Raw genomic sequence first — 18,012 nt, forward strand, 5'->3', positions numbered from 1 at the left:
TATGAATAAAAAATAACTCAAATTCTAATTTCCACTGTTGGTTACCTGCTGCAGGCAGTGTCTGTCCATAGGTGAAGAGCACCTCTCCTTCTGAGAGGGCTCTGTCTGTGGTCTCAGTCTCTGTGGGGATGATGCTGCTGCTCTCCTGCGAGGACAGCCCGGAGCTGACTGTCGGCACAGGTGATGGCACCTGGGCTCTGCAGGGAAGGGGCTCCAAGGGCCTCCCTGGCGGCTGCTGAGAGGGTAAAACCCAGGCCTCTGGTTCCTCATCATTGGCCACTGACATCTCCCTGCAAGGTCACAACAACACTGTGAATACATAAAGACACAATGAACAGTGCAGACAGACATCTCAATTCAATACTGGAAAGAAAATAACTTTCAAGTATTTTTTCCAGTGCAAGAGCACAGTGTTTTGCAGAACAGTTCAAGAGTTAACACGGTTAAATAATGTTTCCTATGAGTTTCTGGTTGTAACTAAAAATTACCACCTGTATTCCCAAGGAGGTAATACAAAAATTAAAATGCTAATAACACAATATTTCGTTGTCATTCTGTGTGTTACTGGCAGGTGCAGCAATACAAGTTTACTAAGTACAGTGTTCAGCAGGGCAGTGAATAAGGGCTGATAGATCCTGAGAAAGGCCTTGATTTCATATTTTTCTCTAAAATCCCCATTAAGCATTTAAAAAAAATGAAAACCCAATCCTGGCTTATCTCAAATGCCTCCTGATATATACATTAAGCATTTCTTTCTGCTGACATTTTGAGCGCATATGTAGAAAGAATATATACATTTCAGTTTTTAAGAAACGAGGAAATTGTGCAGCCTGTTGAACTCACACAACCGTGGGACAGAAGGGCTCTTCAGGGACAGGACTGGGGTTCTCTTCTTGCAGAGGAAGTTCTGCACCATCCCATGGGTTTGGGAGCTTTGGGCTTTCCCTTTTTGCAGCTTGGGAGCCCCACTCTGAGGCAGGAGGGCTCGGTGTGGCTGCTGGGGGAGGTGTGGTGACAGGGGTGATCACAGGGGTGACAACACGGCTTGTGGTAGCTTCTGTCTCAACTCCTGCACATGGGAAGCCAAATTTCAGATCTGAAAGGAAAGCAGGAAGTATATGTCAGACAGAAAGTTAGTTCTACCAAGCACTTGCAGTTTTTGTGATACCTTTTGATAGTTATAAAGACTAGATTAAGAATTGCTTCTTTTATGTGCAGTGCTGGCACCTGAAGAAGTTTGAATAAAACCTCAATTTCTTCCTCAAGGGAGACTGCTCTGCACTTTAAAAAACCAAGCTGCTTTACTGGAAGAGTGTACATTTGATTTAATTAACATTACAAGCACAGGAAGGAGCAAAAGACAGCGATTTTTCTGATGTGAGAAATTGTGGAGGGGTTGGGAGGGGTGGAAATCACATAGACCATAGAAATGTGCATTCATTTTGAAAATAGAACTGTTACCAAATAAAAGATGTTTGCTTTCTATATAAATTACCCCACAAATTTTTGTAGAACATGAGTTTCCACTTGAATTATAGCCTCAAGAATATTTATCTTCAGAGATAACATTTCTTTGAAGAAGAAAATGAAAGGCAGTAGATTAAAGCATATTTGCTACTTCTAAACTTCCATTATTATTTTCAATACCTGTTTCTTTAATTTTTTCATGCTCACGAACATCTCCACTCATCTCTGGAGGAGATGGAGATGAATCTGGAGTTTTGACCCCAGGCAAGTCTTTTTCTGAAGGTGGTGATGGTGGTGGTGTGGCCTGGGGTGTTGGCACTGGAGTAGGCACAGGAGCCTCCTGAGGGGAAGAAAAATCATAACCACAGTTGTGATCTCAGTGCAGAATTCCAGCCTTCCCAGGAGCCCCTGAGAGTGCTGAGAGGGAAAGGGCAGCTCATCACAGGACAGGGACAGTTGCTGCTTCCATGGATCCAACTCCTCCAGGAAGCTGCACCAGGACAAAATAAATGCAAACCAGTGAATTAGGCATTAAAATGATTGAATTGGGAAAACATGGTGTATGGAACAGAATAGGCTGTTTCAGTTGGAAGGGAACCACAACCATCATCCAGTCCAACTGCCTGACCAACTCAGGGCTGACCAAAAGCTGGAATTTGCTGTTAAAGGCATTGTCCAAATACCTCTGAAACACTGACAGGTTTGAGATACCAACCACCTCTCCAGGAAGCCTAACCCCATGTTTAACCACCCTCTTGGTAAAGAAATGCTTCCTAATATCCAGTCTAAATAGGAATTCCATTATTATATGGATTTTGATAAAGCATTTGAGGCAATGTCTGGCAAGAAAATATTTCATGACACGGATAAAATTGAGTCAAGAAGAATCAGCTAAAAGAAGATTACAAACAAAGCAATAACCAAGATAGCAAAGCACTAAAAGAACAAACAGAATTGTGATGTTCCTTAAAAAGACAACAGCACTGGACATAAACCTGACAAGGAAATATGATGGCTGTTGTTTGGCCCGGCTGTGGAGGAATATGCTGGACCTTTCCAGGTTTTTTCCAGCCTTGTTCTCTGACTTTTCATAAAGGAAACAAGGCAATGAGGCTATAGGAAGATTTCCAGGCTAGTTTCTGAAGAGCATGTCCTCAGGCTGATGATTTTTATTAAAATTTCTCATGGGAAGTGGAACCTGCCAACACATTTGGCAGCTCCCACCGAACCGTGTGACATTGTGAACACCAAAGTACTCAATAACAGCTGAAATTCAGTTCTAGATAGGAAAATTCACAGTGGGAAGGGAGAAATCAGGAATGCATAAACTGCATTTTCAAGAACTTCTGCTACAGACTGAGCACAAATGGAAAAAGAAGAATTAAAATACTTTTATAGCTATCCTTTAACTTGTGCTATCATGCTACAAAATGTGGAAAGACTTTAAAAAAACTTAATTAGCTACCTGGGATTCCAATAAAGGCAGGAGATAACCACTGCTACAGCTGAAGGCATTGAGGAAACCCCATCTTGGAGACCACAGTGTTATTAAAAATGTCTATGAGCATTTTAGTGTTACCTGTGCTTGAAACCAATCTAAACTGGAAAACAACAGCAAGAGTCAAAAAAATAGCCCACATATGGATGTTTGCTTTCTTTAGGCTAATCAAACAAAGGCCAAAGAGGACAAAACTAATCTCCTGAAGTGCACAAGTACATACAGCAAGGAAAACCCAATCACTTCAGCTGAAGGATATGTCAGTTTAAGCTGATAGAGAAACAAAAGGGAGATCAGTAAATGCAGAACGAACAACAGGAGGGGTTTCTGAGCATCAGAAGATCAAGCTGAGAGGAACATCAGGCTCCCCTCAATCTGTAATGGAGTGGAAGAGATGCTGGAGGGCTGAGGTTAAGCCCACAGCAGTGAAACCTTTACTTTTGCCTGTAGATTCACCTCTTTGTTCCCTGCAGCAGGGCAGGAGGAGGTGTCCCAGGCGAACTGCACTGCAGCAGAACAGAATGACTGATCCCACTTTCAACAAAGCCTCCCATTGCTGGATTTCTATGCACAGCAATTTCCACAAGCATCCCAAAGACGTTACACAACACCAGATTGCAGTACAGTCATGTTGTTATCAAAGTAAGAGCCAGCTGTCATTTGATTATGAAAGGGAACACAGGAAATTATCCTGTATTGCATACAGGAAGCTCTACTCATCAATTAAGCATTTATTCAAAACTCAGAAAGAATTAATAGTCATTTTAACAGATATTAAAGAATGGCTGCAAGCCCATAAAACCAAAAATAATATTGCTCTCAGTTTCCATTTCTTCTTGGGTGAGGAAATTAATTTCTTCATTTCTCATTTGGTTGCAAGAAAGCAGAAAAAAATATTTTTGGTTGAAAATAACACGAGCTATCTTTCAACAACATGCAATTAATACCAAGTCCCTCAGAATTCAGCAGAAAAGCTTGAATAAAACAGATTCTTACCATCACTGTGCCTGTGCTGGGAGGAACATTTGGACCAGGAACTGTTCTCTGAGCCTGACTGTCACCCAGCATGGTTGCAATGGTTTCACTGAGAGCTTCTTTTACAAAATTATTTATCATTTCTGAGTCCACAGGGACACCAGCATCGACAAAGTGCTGAAATCCTTCACCACCTGCAACTTCATCTGAAAACGAAGGAATGTGAAATAAACAGCCAGGTCTCACTTCCTAAAATTCATGTACTGTACTGCAGCCACTCTCTCCCTATGAAATTTTAAATATTCCTTTGTAGAAAGTGATTTTTTTTTCAACCTTCCAGATAAACAACACCAGAGAAACAAATCAGGAGCATAAAAGAAGGGAACAGCAAAGGGCAGTGATATCACAGGAGAAATGCTTTTCTCTCCATTCTCACACATTCATAACAGAAGTAATTTCTGACATATCTATTAAAAAAAGCAGGGCAAACAATCATTACAAGCTCAGCAAAATGCCAAATGTGATTTAGGTGGCCAATAACAGAAGGTGATTTGTACAGTGCTGTTATTCTAAGTCTTCATTTTCTTATTTTTTAGATACTTTATTTCAATGGCCTTGCAACACTTGCTCTGTCTCAACATAAATTCAGGTGTCCACTGCTACTTTTCAGCTTCACTGGTTCAGGATTATCCACCCTTAGGCTGAAGTAAGAGCCACCTACACGCAGCTTGTTAAAATTAGCCAAAAATTGAGCTAATCCAGTAATTCCTACTTACCAATGTCAGGGGATCCAACCTCACTGTCTTCACTCTCTGAGCTAATGCTGGCCACCGTTTCTTTCTGAGCTGGATACATCTGACTGATAATTTTTGCCATTATTTCTTGTTCCACCCTGGCAGAATAAAACCCATTTAAGTATCAGCAAACCCCAAGACACCTAAGAGCACACAAAAGAGCATTCTTGACATAAAAAGCAAGGCAGCTCAAAGGAAAATGGGTAAGGGAATGGAGGTGAGAAAAAAAGGGAAAGATCATTAGTGAATCATTCCTTCTTCCATCTGTATCCTTTGCCACTTTGCTAAACTGCAACTCACCAATTTATCAGCTTGTTTTCTATAGTTTCTCTCCTCTGAATCCGTTCATCCAAAATATCAGCAGGCTGCTGAGGAGCACAAACCACTGGAGGAAACAAAGGACCACTGCATGGTGGAGAGGCTACTTTAAACTGGCCATTAAGCTCCAGAAGAGGCTCAAGGAACTCTGGAATTTCATCCCTCTCCTCTTCCTGATCCTAATAAAAAAGCAGTAAATTAAGTTATGGTACACATCTGGAAGGCAATGTCATTGAGGGAGCTGTCAGGTTTTTTTTTTTTCTTTAAGAAACATTTGTGGATGTATGACAGCACACAAACCACACTCCTCAGTGTGTTGTAGTTAATTGATACAACTCTAAGCTTAACAAATCATAAATCTGCAGAGGTATAAAGCCATAGGAACTGCTCAGTAAAACATGATTTGGCTCATATTTCCTGCCTGTGCTGCACAGGGCAAGGAGCCAGTGGCAATGCTAATACTTGAAAAATTTACTTGTGGCCTACGTCAGGTTTCTTTAATGTCACACCAGAAATTTTCCTCCTCTAAACAAAAAAACTTTAGGAAACATTCTACAGTTACTTGTTGGGTTAGGGAGTTTTTTGTTTGTTTGGGTTGGGTTTTGGTGTTTTGGTTGTTTTTTCTTAGAATAAATCAAACTTGTTCTTTAGAGTCTCCAGTCTGAAAAGACAAATTCACAAAAGTTAACGAGCATGTAGCCAATCAAAACTCTAATAAACTTGCCAGCACTGAAAACTAGACATTAATAGTTTACACACATGTCACACGTGTGTTTACACTGCCATTAACTTCAGCTGCTGAAAGTTAGAAGGTATTTCTGGGCACTAATTCAGACAACCCTCACAGACATCTTGATTTTAATGTTAAATAAGTGCTATTTCTAAAAAGTTAGAGAAGTGACTTGGTGTGTTAAAATATTTGGGTTTTCCCCAAGATGCCTCCCTCCTTTTCCCCTGGAGCACAAACACAGCACCAAGTCCCAAAAATCAGCCACTAACCCATCACATTGTAATGTCTCCTGATGAATGAGAACCTGCAACCTCCACTTCTAATATTAAAAACAAATGTCTCTAATAGTAATATGACTCTCTAAGAAGAAAATTTGCCACGCCAGAAAGAGATGAGGAGCTGAGCCCTGTATTACCAGGGAGAAATATGTGATGGTGCATAAAAGCTCACTGTAAATCCATATTTACTAAGATTCATCTCCAACACAGTGAAAGGAGGAAAAAAGACTCCTTTTCCCTTATATAAATTAAATTTACTTTCAACCCATAAAATAAAAATACCACATGCTATATATTATCTATGAAAAAAAAAAGAAAAAAAATCACTGAAAAGCGAAAGAACAGAGAAAAGGGGGAAAAAAGTAACATTTCCCTGTCTCCTTCCCCAGCCCAGCATTAACACTTCTCCTGCCTTAACACATTTTTAAACTGCAAAGTCAGAGAGGTCCCTGATGGGTATTATACAAAGAACTACTGGGTCTTCCTGGATCTTTATACTGATAATCTTCAAAGGAGAGAGAAAACCAGAATATGTGTATTTGGGTGATAAATAAAGATCTTTAAACCATTCTAGGCACAGAAATGAGCAGTGAAGTTAAACTCAGAAGGCCCTGGGTGCTTTGCAAGCTGCCCAGCAGTTCATGCTGTTGGGATATGTGTATTGAGAACAATAATTCATTCTGACAGCAAATGTAAAGATGTCTTTGTCCAGCATTTCATTATGCATTTTCCTCTGCCTGCATTACTCCATAAATTTTCTTTGATGTTGCCTATTTAATACCTCTGAAGGGATGCAAAACACCAACATCTGGATTAAATAAAGCAAGTACATACAATACATCTTATATCTATTTAGTGACTCTGACAAACTTCTGCAGCTCTACTGCATTTCTAAAATATTTTATATTTTATAGAGCACAAATCCAGAATAATGCACAAAATTATATTCATTTGAGGGTGATATATTATCTCTGCTGAAATAAAAAAAAGTGTAATAGTCAGTATTTAATTATACAGATTGAACTTGAACATATATCAGCTTCTAGACCAATCTTGAATAATCTGCACTAAATTCTGCATTTTGCTTCCCTGGAGACTGTTGAAAATATCTATCATAACCCCCAATCAAAACATGCAATAATTAGAAACTCTTTCAGATATGATTGGAATATTAATCACCATACTTTATTATAAAGTATCAAGCCAAAATTCTATTTCCCAAATTACATTCAGATAATTAAAAAAAAAAAAAAGTTTTGAATTATTAGATGTTATAGATTAGTTTTGTTCCATTACCAAATACGTACATGCAGAGTCTTTTATTAAAGACTCCTGAAACCTAAGTCATGGATTTCTTCTTGTTGGTTTGTAAAAAAATTCTCAGGAGCAAGGTCAGGCTGCATTGCAGGTGTCACCTGTGAGCTCTGGTCTGAAGAGTGAAGTGTAAACATATCAATGTCCTGCCCAAGAGCATCAACGGGAAATGAGGGTTTAGGAAAACACACTTACTCTGAGCTCTGCAGGTTGCATATTTTGTTGTGGCATTCAAACTGGAAGCAAAAATTCTGAGAAAAAAGCCCCTACCTTGCAATTAGGGCATATTCATAGAGAGCAGAAAGCGCATTTAATCTGAAATCCCAGGACGTTTGCTAAAGGAACTGCAGGATGTGGCTGCTTGTAAGAATCTGAGATCAGACTCAATAAATCTGAGAGTCAGTTGTGGGCTCGTGTGAGCTGAACGAGTTTCTCACTCTGAAATAACTCCAGAATCACAGAAAGGTTTGGGTGGGAAAGGACCTCAAAGAGCATCTTATTGCAAACCCCAGCCATGGGCAGGGACACTTCCACCAGAGCAGGCTGCCCCAAGCCCTGCCCAACCTGGCCTGCAACACTTGCAGGGAAAACAAAAAGAAAAAGGTAACAAAAACAAACCAAAAAGGAAGATACCTCACACTAATACTTATCCTACTCTGTTCTAACAGAATTAAGCTTCCATAATAAAAGGGGAGTGGGGGGGAGACAACAAAAGCTGTTTTTTTCGCATAGCATTTTATGCACATACTTTCATGAATCTGAAGACTCTTTTATAACAATAACTTTGCTTTCTTTTGATGTCTTAAATACCCCTGCCACTCCAGAGACTGATTTTATGCTTCCCCATTGTGTTTGCCTTGCACATTTTTAAGAACATTGTCTGTGTGGTCATAGGCCAAACATATGTTTCACTTGGAACATTTTTGGTATTGTGGTTAAAATATATTCCATTGCCAAAACTAAAAGATAAAAGCAATCCAGGAAAAAAAAAGAAAGAAAAAAAGAAAAGATGAGTAACTATTATTCACATAATAAAATTTAACATTGCAGCATTTTTTGATAGTTCCTAAAATGATTTCTTTAAAGCTTTTTTCTTGTGCTAACAGAAGAAAATGTCCATAGAGATTTAACTCCTCCCTTCCAGTAACATAAGGTAATTGTGAAACTATAAACGAATAAAGCATTTGCACACTTTTGATAGACAAATCATCAAATTAGGGCTGTTTTAATGAACTGATAATGTTAAATGATTAACCCATTTTAAAAATAACTCTACCTGTAAGCTCTAGGGTTACTATTTGATGTACACTCTAATCCTGGGATCAGGAACACATAGAAGAAGTAAAAAAAAAAAAAAAATTTGGGTACATTTTGATCACACACAGTCAGTTTCGTTCAGTGAAGTGAAAAACAGGCTGGTTCACCAACCTTGCGTGTTTCCCAGGACCCCCCAGATAAGAGGTGAGCTAACCAAAGAAAGGATCTGCTACCTAAAAAAATTAAACTGTGAAAGAGGATCTCAAATAAACCTGTGCTACCATAAACCAGAAACAATATTGTCAAAATTTTCTTCTTAAAATCTAATTCTAACCCTGCCCTCTGTCAGTGTGAAGCCATTTCCCCTTGTCCTGTCACTCCAGGCCCTTGTCCCAAGTCCCTCTCCAGCTCTCTTGGAGCTCCTTTAGGCACAGGAAGGTGCTCCAAGGTCTCCCCAGAACCTTCCCTTCTCCAGGATGAAGAACTCCAGCTCTCTCAGCCTGTCACTATATTCATTACATGCACAGTTTTAAATTGGAAAGTCTAAGTGCTATAATCACTGCTGATTTTAGAGAACTACTTGTATTTCTAGTGGATCCTAACATATCCAAATAAAAGCTAATTTTAGCTTTTTACTCCAATTTTTCAGAAGCTTCTCCATTCACCAACACACAGTAATTTCTAAGATTCTCTATAACATTGTAAAGAGTTCAGTACTGCTCACAAAATGTACTTTTAAAGCTGCTAGCAAAGCAAAATCGTTTCTTTACATTGTGTGTCCAGTTTTGACAGAATATTTTTAAAACAAATATAAAAATTATTAAAAGGAAAAGACACCTTTACAATGGGATTACCTGAATGACATCAGTAACATCAGTGAAGTTATTTCCGGGAAACTTTGTGTCTTCCTCTTCACTGGGTGTTTCTTCTGGACTCTTAGAAAGACAGATTGCAGTTGTTAGGTATTTCATCTTGGAGGGGTGGAAATGAATTAGCAGAAAACCTTCATGACAAGAATCAATTAAATCACACCTTTCACTATCCCAGGTTGCCCCAAGCCCCATCCAGCCTGGCCTGGAACACTGCCAGGGATGGGGCAGCCACAGGTTCTGTGGGGAACCCTCACAGACAAAGATTTCTTACTAATATCCAATCTAAACCTAACCTCTGTCAGTTTGAAACCTTTCCCCCATGTCCTTACTCTTGTAAACAGTCTCTGTCTTCCCTGTAGGGTCCCTTCAGGTACTGGAAGGCTGCAGTGAGGTCACTCCAGAGCCTTCCCTTCTCCAGGATGAACAACCCCAATTCTCTCAGCCTTTCCTCATAGGAGAGGTGCTCCAGCTCTCTAATCAACTTGTTGGGATGGAGTAATAGAATTTTAAATACAAGTCACTACTTCAGTCCACCAGCTCTGTCCGATTCAATGAATACCTGGATCACAGGATTCTGGAGGACCCAACCCCTGAAGTCAGGAAAAGAGAATGTACAATAACCACACAAAAATAATCACCAAGCCTTCACACACTCTGTCCTTATCACTCAGCACACAGCAGTGACCCCCAGAGCTGAACAAAAACCTTCCCTGCTGCTCAGATCAAGATTAAAAACACTTCTGAAAAGTTGTAGGGAAGGAGAATTGAGCGGCTACTGCAACACCACAGGCTCCTGGGGCTCAGAGCCCACAACACTGACCACTCCAGAAGAGCCAAGCAGCAAAGGGAGGGATGAGGAACATCCTCAGAACACTGAAGCCAATGAAAACAAGACAGGCATGGGCCAACAGGGATTATAATTCTTTCCAGGACACAGGAACACTGTTTTTCTTAAGAGTTTTACCATGGTGATCATTTAATCTTGGCAGAAGAGCATCTTCCTACAATTTCTCACTTTCTTAAACAAATACCTTGTACTACAAATTCTTTAGAATAATTACTCAATTTTTCCTAGAACTAAAAAAAGACAATGAGAACTTTGCAGCAATTGAACATATTTTCCTTTGGAACAAGTCTGAAATCCCAGACAATCAGTACCTGGATTACAGCATCGACAGGAGGAAGCAGAACATCAGAGCCTGGAGGAAAGTGACTTACACTCCCACTGGCACTTGAAGCACTGTCAATATCAACATTTGGTAACACCTAGGACAGAAAAAAAAAAAAAGCATCAGTATAAAAATCTATATATTAGCTTCACTATTAGCATTGAACTTTTCAGGGTTTTTTTCTTCCACTTGCTTCTGGGCCACTAAAATTCAGTGCTCTCTTTTTATCATGCCTGTATCTGGCATCAACTTGGTTCTGAAAATCAAATTACTGTAATGTCAAAAACTAGCACCAGAAATAGTCACCTCTTCTCTTGCAGTATCTGATTTCTCCTGCTCTCTAATTCCCTGACACTTTGTCTTGCATGGAACAGAAGATGTTTCTGTAATAATTACCTATAACAGCTAGAGCAGAGCTGTGTTTGACCTGCAATTAGTTGAGAAGATTACAATATCGTTTATAATCAAGGCATGTCCATTACAGCATTAAAATGTGTTGTATTTCTGTTAAGAACAAAGATTTCAATGCTTCATTCCTTTGGCAAAAGAAACATCACCTTAAATATTTAAGAACTGGGTGAAATGATAGCAAAATGCAGGTGGGTGAAATGAAGTGACACAGCAAGGGAACAAAGCACAGAACACTGTACCTGTGTTTAACTCTGAGCTCCATGAATCATTTGTGTCTGAAAGGTGTGTGGGGGAGTGTGTGCAGTCTCAACAATTGGAATCCAAAACAATGAACACGTAAGAAACATTCACTCCCTTGACAACAGACTCATGTAAAAAGTTAACACAACAAACCCCAACCCACAAGGTAAGGACTGCAAGGGTTGATTAATCAGGAGTGAAACCCTTGGGCTGACAATCATGCTTGAAACAGAAATCTTAAAGGCCAAAGCAATCATCCAAGAAAACTGACATTAGTACTTGTACTTCTTTTTATTCCAAGTTTGTTCTGGCTCAAAAATCTCATTAAAAAAAAAAAAAGAAAGAAAAAGAAAAAAAAATGTGATATAGATTTTACTAATGCCCTGCATAGGTGACTTAGGGAAGAAATAGTTTTCTATTTTGGTCAAATAATAAAGATAATTGTTAAAACATGAACAAATATATTTCTATAGCATGAGAACTGCTTGGCCCCTCCATTCCATATTTTTCTAATTCTTACAGAAAACCATTTACTGATGTCAAAGTATGTTTCTGATGGATCAGGCTGCCTGTAGTTAGAAAAATAAACAAACAAATCATCATCACTCTTGACATGTACCTGCACAGAGAGCTGAGATAGGTCCTTCTTCTCTGATCTCATCTCTACTATAGCTATATTTGGTTTTTTCACCTCCACTGGAGGCTTTGGCGGCACTTGAGGAAGGGAGGTTGTAAGTGTGGTAGGATGTGGTTTATCTATCACTACTGCAGCTGGCTGCAGTAATGAGCTGCTGCTTTGGGTTTGACCTAAAGATAGGTAAAAAAAAAAAATTAAAACTTCATATATCCATCTCCAAAGCCAGTAAATTAATTAATTAATTAATTAATATCGTATTCTGTGTGCTTCAAGATTCTGTGTGCAATCACAGACCAATTAAAAAGCCCCCTATCAACAATAGCTAAACCACAGTAATACACCAGCTAATTTTAAGCTTTCCCAGCAGAAACAGCCAATTCAACACTACCTGTTTTTAAAATTATTCACTTTTCTTGACTCTGGTGACATCTACTGCTGGAAACAAGAATTGTGTTTGCCATTCAAAAACTACAGACTTTCACACCCAAAGTACTATTACACTTAGTATAACAACCCACAGATTTTTGTCTGAGACAGCCTTTTAAAAAAATAATTACCTTTTTTCAACGCCTATAGAAAACTAACCCTTCTCAAAACAAGCCCTATATAAAGGTTCTATTGAAAGTCCAAAAATCCAGAAGTCATGAGAAGGAATTTACTGTGCTTGGCACAGTCCCACTGAAATTGTTGGGCTGAAGTCATTGCAAATGTTGAATCCAAGGGAAAGGGATTCAGTTCCTGCTTACATGGATACCAAACTGAAAGAACATGGAGACTGAAACCAAAATGAACCAAAAAAGGTACAGCAAAGCAATTGCTCTGTCAGGGTGACAGCAGACATCCAGTATGAAGGATGAAGAAAACTAGAACATTTTCAACTGATCCCTCAGATCTCCCATATGAGAAGGGCAGGTGCAAATCTCGTGGAATGGATTGGGTTGGAAGGGACCTTAGAGATCATCTAATTCCAACCCCCAAATCACCGACTTAAGAAGACAAAAGCTGTATTTCCATGGGACAGCAGCAATTAACCTGCACACAATCTTCTCCAGGTTATTTGCTCCTACCTAGTGGAATAGCCATGGGAATGAGTTGGCCTTCCAGAGGACCAGAGCCAGCAGGAACATCTTGGCTGGGGCTGAAGAAGTACTGGGCGGGCTGCTGGGGAAGGACATACACAGATTGCTTCTTCTGGGGGCCGCTGATGATCTTCCCTGTGTGAGAGGAGGTCTGGGTCTTTGCTGACTTCACCTTTGTGCCTGAAACAAGAGCAGACAAACTGTAGGTCACCATGCATGCACAAACACTGTGACAACACTCTACTGATCCAAGCCTTTCTACTGAGTCCACTGCAGATTTTTTGCTGTGGGATGGAGAGAAAGAGGGAGCCCCAAAGGGCAGAATCTCAAAGTGCTATAGGTAGATGACAGATGGACGTCTCAGTATTGGCTTCAATGAAGGAGTTAAAATTGCAATTTTTAAGCTGAATCTAGCAGATGAGGGCACAGAAACATGAAAAGGACCAAAGGGCAGTGGTTAAGTTGGAATGAAACGTGTGATTTAGCAGTTAAGAAGAAAGCCATGATTTAAGTTTGAAATTAGGAACTGAATGTGTGATTTAGCAGCTAAGAAGAAATCCAGAACTTGGGTTTGAAATGCTGCCACAAAACTGACAGGTACTCAGAGGAACAGGTATAATCTGTAAATTCCTGGTTTAACAACTCAGTGCTATTGCAAAATCAAGCCATAGCTAATACCCAGTAGTTTTGACTTCCATCATCAAAGAAACACTGATTTTTTGGCCCACTTTTTCAAGTGTATTGCAAATAGCCAGCCAGAAGTAATTTATATGTAAAAATGTCCTAAGCAAAGAGCAGAGGAGTGCATTTATTGCCATGTGCATTTCTCACCATGCAGTCATGCAAGGTCTCACTCAACTTACAGCAAACAATGGGTATGATTAAGGAAATTAGTAATAGAAATGGATAAATACCGCTTAAAAATTCCCCCCCCCGCCCCCAAAAGTCAACAATTGTCAATCAGGCAGAAGTGCTTCCACTGTTATTCTGTAGGTGTTAGGATAATAAATCTGGAAAGAAACATGCTGATAACCAACTTCATACCTTTATTACAGCCAAAAAAATGTCATCTTACTCCTCTGTTGTTTCTAATAATCACCTCCCTGTACCTGCAGCCAGTTAACACGTGGCAACAAGCACTTTTTAGCTCTGCTCACATTTAACAGCCTCCTAATTAATTGAAGAATGCAAGTCAGTGATTATAAAACACAGGGCTAACAGAGATTGATAACGTGACTTTTGTTAGATGCAGACAAGCAGGTAAGGCAGTTCACTTACAAAGTGGTATTTTTGTACAGACAAATGGGTTGTAAGTCTGGAAACAAGAACAAGTCATAACTCCTCAGTGAGAAAATACAGGTCAGAGAGAAGCAGCTCTAGAAAAGGGTTTGTGGTCATGTTGGGGAAGCAATGGAATGAGAAACGCCTTGGTCAACAGGATAAATGTAACCCCCAGAAGTCTGAGATGGAGCAGGAGAAGCCTTCCATGGATGATAACTCTGCACTCAGCATTAATTCTCTATCTCTGCAAATATTAAAACAGGTTGGATATTAATAGGCACTCTTCATTTTTTAAGGAAAAATTACCTGGAAACTGAAGTAGCTCTAAACTGAAGCCAAAACCTCACTACAAATCAGATAATAAATCTGAAGTGTCCTATTTGCTTTTGAAGCACAAGGTATTTTGCCACGGAAGAAGCAGAATTTCTGCTGTCTTTACATGATGAGTTTGTGCCTTTCTGCAAAGCACAGGTTAGCCAAAAAAACTGTTCTGCAGTCAGACAAATTACTGGACTCTGTAACATAAATAGATACAGTTCAGAGGCTTGTGATTCAGAAGAGGTCATACTACATGATCTAACAGTCCCCCTTGGCCTTGAACTTTTGAGTAAAAGCAGAAATTGGCAGCATATCTGTAATGCTGCCAAGTTGTAAAAACAAGGTTTTCACAGTGAGAATGATTAAGTACTGTATATACACAGCACCTCATTTTAATTGCTTTCAACTTTTCATTTTTCCCTGCAAAGTTTATTTGCACTGGGCAGAAACTAGACATTTAATTAAACTTAGCTTTAAAAAAACAGTGTTTTACATGTATTTATCAGTTCACATTATGCAAGAAAACAACTCCAGCTTTTCTTTTTTTTTTTTTTCAGAAATGATCTCTTACTCATAAAAGTGTTATTTGAATTTTTTTTCCTAACTTCCCATAAGAAACCAAGCATTAGTCACCATAGTTTATTTGCAAAGAAAATGGTTGAGAGTTATAAAATGACTGAAAAGAGACTCTCCAGATGGCCATTTCAGTCTTAAACAAACATCCTTATTCTAACACTAATTTAAAACAAGCTCAGTGGACTGCCCTAACAAAATAAAGTCATTTAGCAAGTCTGGATTTCGCAGCCAATCAAACCCAAGGCCAAAGACTTTCAATAATTTTGAAGCCTTTATCACCTGGTTCATCAAGGCCAGGAAGGGAATCTGTGGGTGCAGATCTGTGAAGGGAAGAACTCACCATGCCTAATGTGAATGATATTTGTTTATTTACTCCTTTTTTTATCTAAGAACCTGGTGCTTTGAGGTGCTCATTCAATCTTGGTGCATTTTATTTACACTCTTACTACAGAGGAGCACAGATCTGTTCCTCATTTTATTATGTATACTTTGCTTTGCCACAGCAGCTTCTTCTAGAACAGCAGCCCCCAAAATGACTGTTTTGTGTTCACGAGACCCACGTGAAGTACCACGGATTATTTGTCCATTTCATTGGCAAGGTACAGGAAAGGACAAAAATGAAGCAGTTTGACCAACAGTCTTACCAAGAGGCAAAGATAAATAATGCCAGTATCAAACAAACCTCAGTCTCAGCTAAAATCAGAAAGTTTGGGAATAGGACATTCACTGGAGTGCTGTTCTCTACATAACATGCAAAAAATTTCATCCTTCCCTTAGATAAGAACACAAGAGGGTGTCTTATTTTATTTATTCTCAAGAGAGAGACAAAACCATAACTTCCCATAACTCCAGCCAGCTGTGAAATAGAGAAACAAATTTGATGGTGGCTTTGCTGTTGCAAACACAGGTTTTGGTCTGCAGCATGACTTCATGGCTTGGAAGGGAAGCACTCTGGGAAAAGGCTATCCAGAGTTCACTGTGTTTTCCAGCAAAGAGCTTTGAAGCTGTTTGTCACACGCAGGAGCTCTGGAAGGTTGAAGGCAGCATTGATCCAGTGCGGTTTTCCCTTTCATTTCTATTTGCCTCCAACAGAAAAAAAGCTGAAGCACAGGAGCAGCTTGTTCCAAGTGCACAGAAACTGCACCTTTCCATTTCATTGACACCACTGAGTTCAACTGGTGGTTTCAAATTATCAAATGACCAAATTATATTTGTTATAATTAGATTGGGCAGGGGGGCACTCTTTCTGCCACTTCACAAGATATTGTTTCTGGAATGATGAAATTGGCTTCCCTGGAGAGGTTATGACCTTCTGTAAAGGACAAGAGCCCAATAAATAGAGAAGAAAATTCATTTAGGACTCAGCAAAAGCAGAACTGCTGATTAAATATTTTTAAAGAAGTGCTTGTTCTCAATCCAAATCTTAGTGGTCACTGTATCACTGTTATTACTACCCTAAGTGCTTACTAGTACACATTTAATCCAAAGAGATCTATACAGAATAAATTAAATTATAGGTGTACAGCACAGCCAACAGTAAAGAACAGTGATACATCATGCTTCAAATGAGTATACCAGAGGATACACCATCTTTCACCAAAGAAAAGACATTCCAGATAAGGCAAACAAAATACCTAAGTCACAAGGCTGGCAGTTTTCATGTAACAAGGTCTTAACCTTTTAAAAAAATGGTGAGTTTTGAAAATTTTCTAGGTTTTTTGCCAGGACTGTAACCCACATTTTCCAGGAGGATGGTGAGAATTGTGAATACTTTCTACCAATAATATTTGGTAGATCACAGATCCCAACAGGGCTCCAGAACACAGGTAAGGAAAGTGCCATAAAGACCATGTCAGGCCAAACAAGAGATTCTTGTACTGTTCTGAGCACTTGCCACTGTGGATGTACATCATAATCACAGAAGGGTTTGGGTTGGAAGGAACCTTCAGGATCAACCAGTTCCAACCCCTTGCCATGGGCAAGGACACCTTCCACTACACCAGGTTATGCATTAATATTAAAATAACAATAACAATAATAATAATAATGTAAAAAAATCCCCAGCCTCAAAGCCCAGCAGTGCCTGTCTTCAGAGACACAGATACGTTTTACACCATCCATTGCAATGGCCTAAAAACATGATTTCATCAAGTGACTGGCTGCCTTTTGATGTTAATCTCCCGTGTCTCACAGAGAATATAATGCTTTGACAGCTGTAATAAAAACCCAGGCAGCATTCTTAAACATGGCATTTAAGACTGCATCAAGTACATTTTCCCTGCATGGGTAACAAGAGCCTAAGTACAAGAAGCGTGGAGGAAGCCAGTTAATATTTTTCCATGGATGCACATCCTATTAACCCCATTGTGCCCACCATCACTTTAACCACCTCCTCCTCTTCAGCCTCTCTCCCATCTCCACACCTACCCTTCATCATTCTTTTTCTCATGTCATTTGCTCACTTTCTCCTCAGTAAAATGATCTACAAGTTTTTTTTTAATAGCAGTTAAAGATTATTCTCAGTTTTTGTATTAAGAACCAGGTAAGTTTTGAAAAGCTAAGTAGGAAATAAACCAGATCTAATTAAAATATTACTGTTTACTAACTCTAGATGAAATTTATCTACACTGACCTACGTCAGATATCATATAGTGTCCCTTTGTAATTATTTTTACACATTTTTAATAGGTTAGAAAATTAGTACCCTCTTATCCTAACACTTGGCCTACAAAACTAATGAACAGAATTCATTATTAATCAACTAATACCCTTTATCAATTAAATAAACTTAACAAGCT

General features: G+C 39.2%; 1 protein-coding gene across 1 annotated transcript in view; it reads right to left on the minus strand.

The window, feature by feature from the left end:
- Positions 1–18,012, minus strand: part of KIAA0586 (KIAA0586 ortholog) — a 97,684-nt gene that overhangs the window by 66,436 nt on the left and 13,236 nt on the right. The window contains exons 18-27 of the mRNA XM_066189039.1: positions 13,028–13,219; positions 11,943–12,130; positions 10,662–10,769; positions 9,486–9,566; positions 5,035–5,231; positions 4,717–4,832; positions 3,962–4,146; positions 1,648–1,807; positions 844–1,096; positions 46–290 (exon numbers count right to left, since the gene is read on the minus strand). Of these exons, the coding sequence (XP_066045136.1) occupies positions 46–290; positions 844–1,096; positions 1,648–1,807; positions 3,962–4,146; positions 4,717–4,832; positions 5,035–5,231; positions 9,486–9,566; positions 10,662–10,769; positions 11,943–12,130; positions 13,028–13,219 (1,725 nt within the window). The remainder of the gene's footprint in view (positions 1–45; positions 291–843; positions 1,097–1,647; positions 1,808–3,961; positions 4,147–4,716; positions 4,833–5,034; positions 5,232–9,485; positions 9,567–10,661; positions 10,770–11,942; positions 12,131–13,027; positions 13,220–18,012) is intronic.

The sequence above is a fragment of the Chamaea fasciata genome, unplaced genomic scaffold (assembly GCF_029207755.1).
Source record: "Chamaea fasciata isolate MVZ Bird 193981 ecotype frontalis unplaced genomic scaffold, bChaFas1.0.hap1 SCAF_7, whole genome shotgun sequence".
NCBI classification, from domain to species: Eukaryota; Metazoa; Chordata; class Aves; order Passeriformes; family Sylviidae; genus Chamaea; species Chamaea fasciata.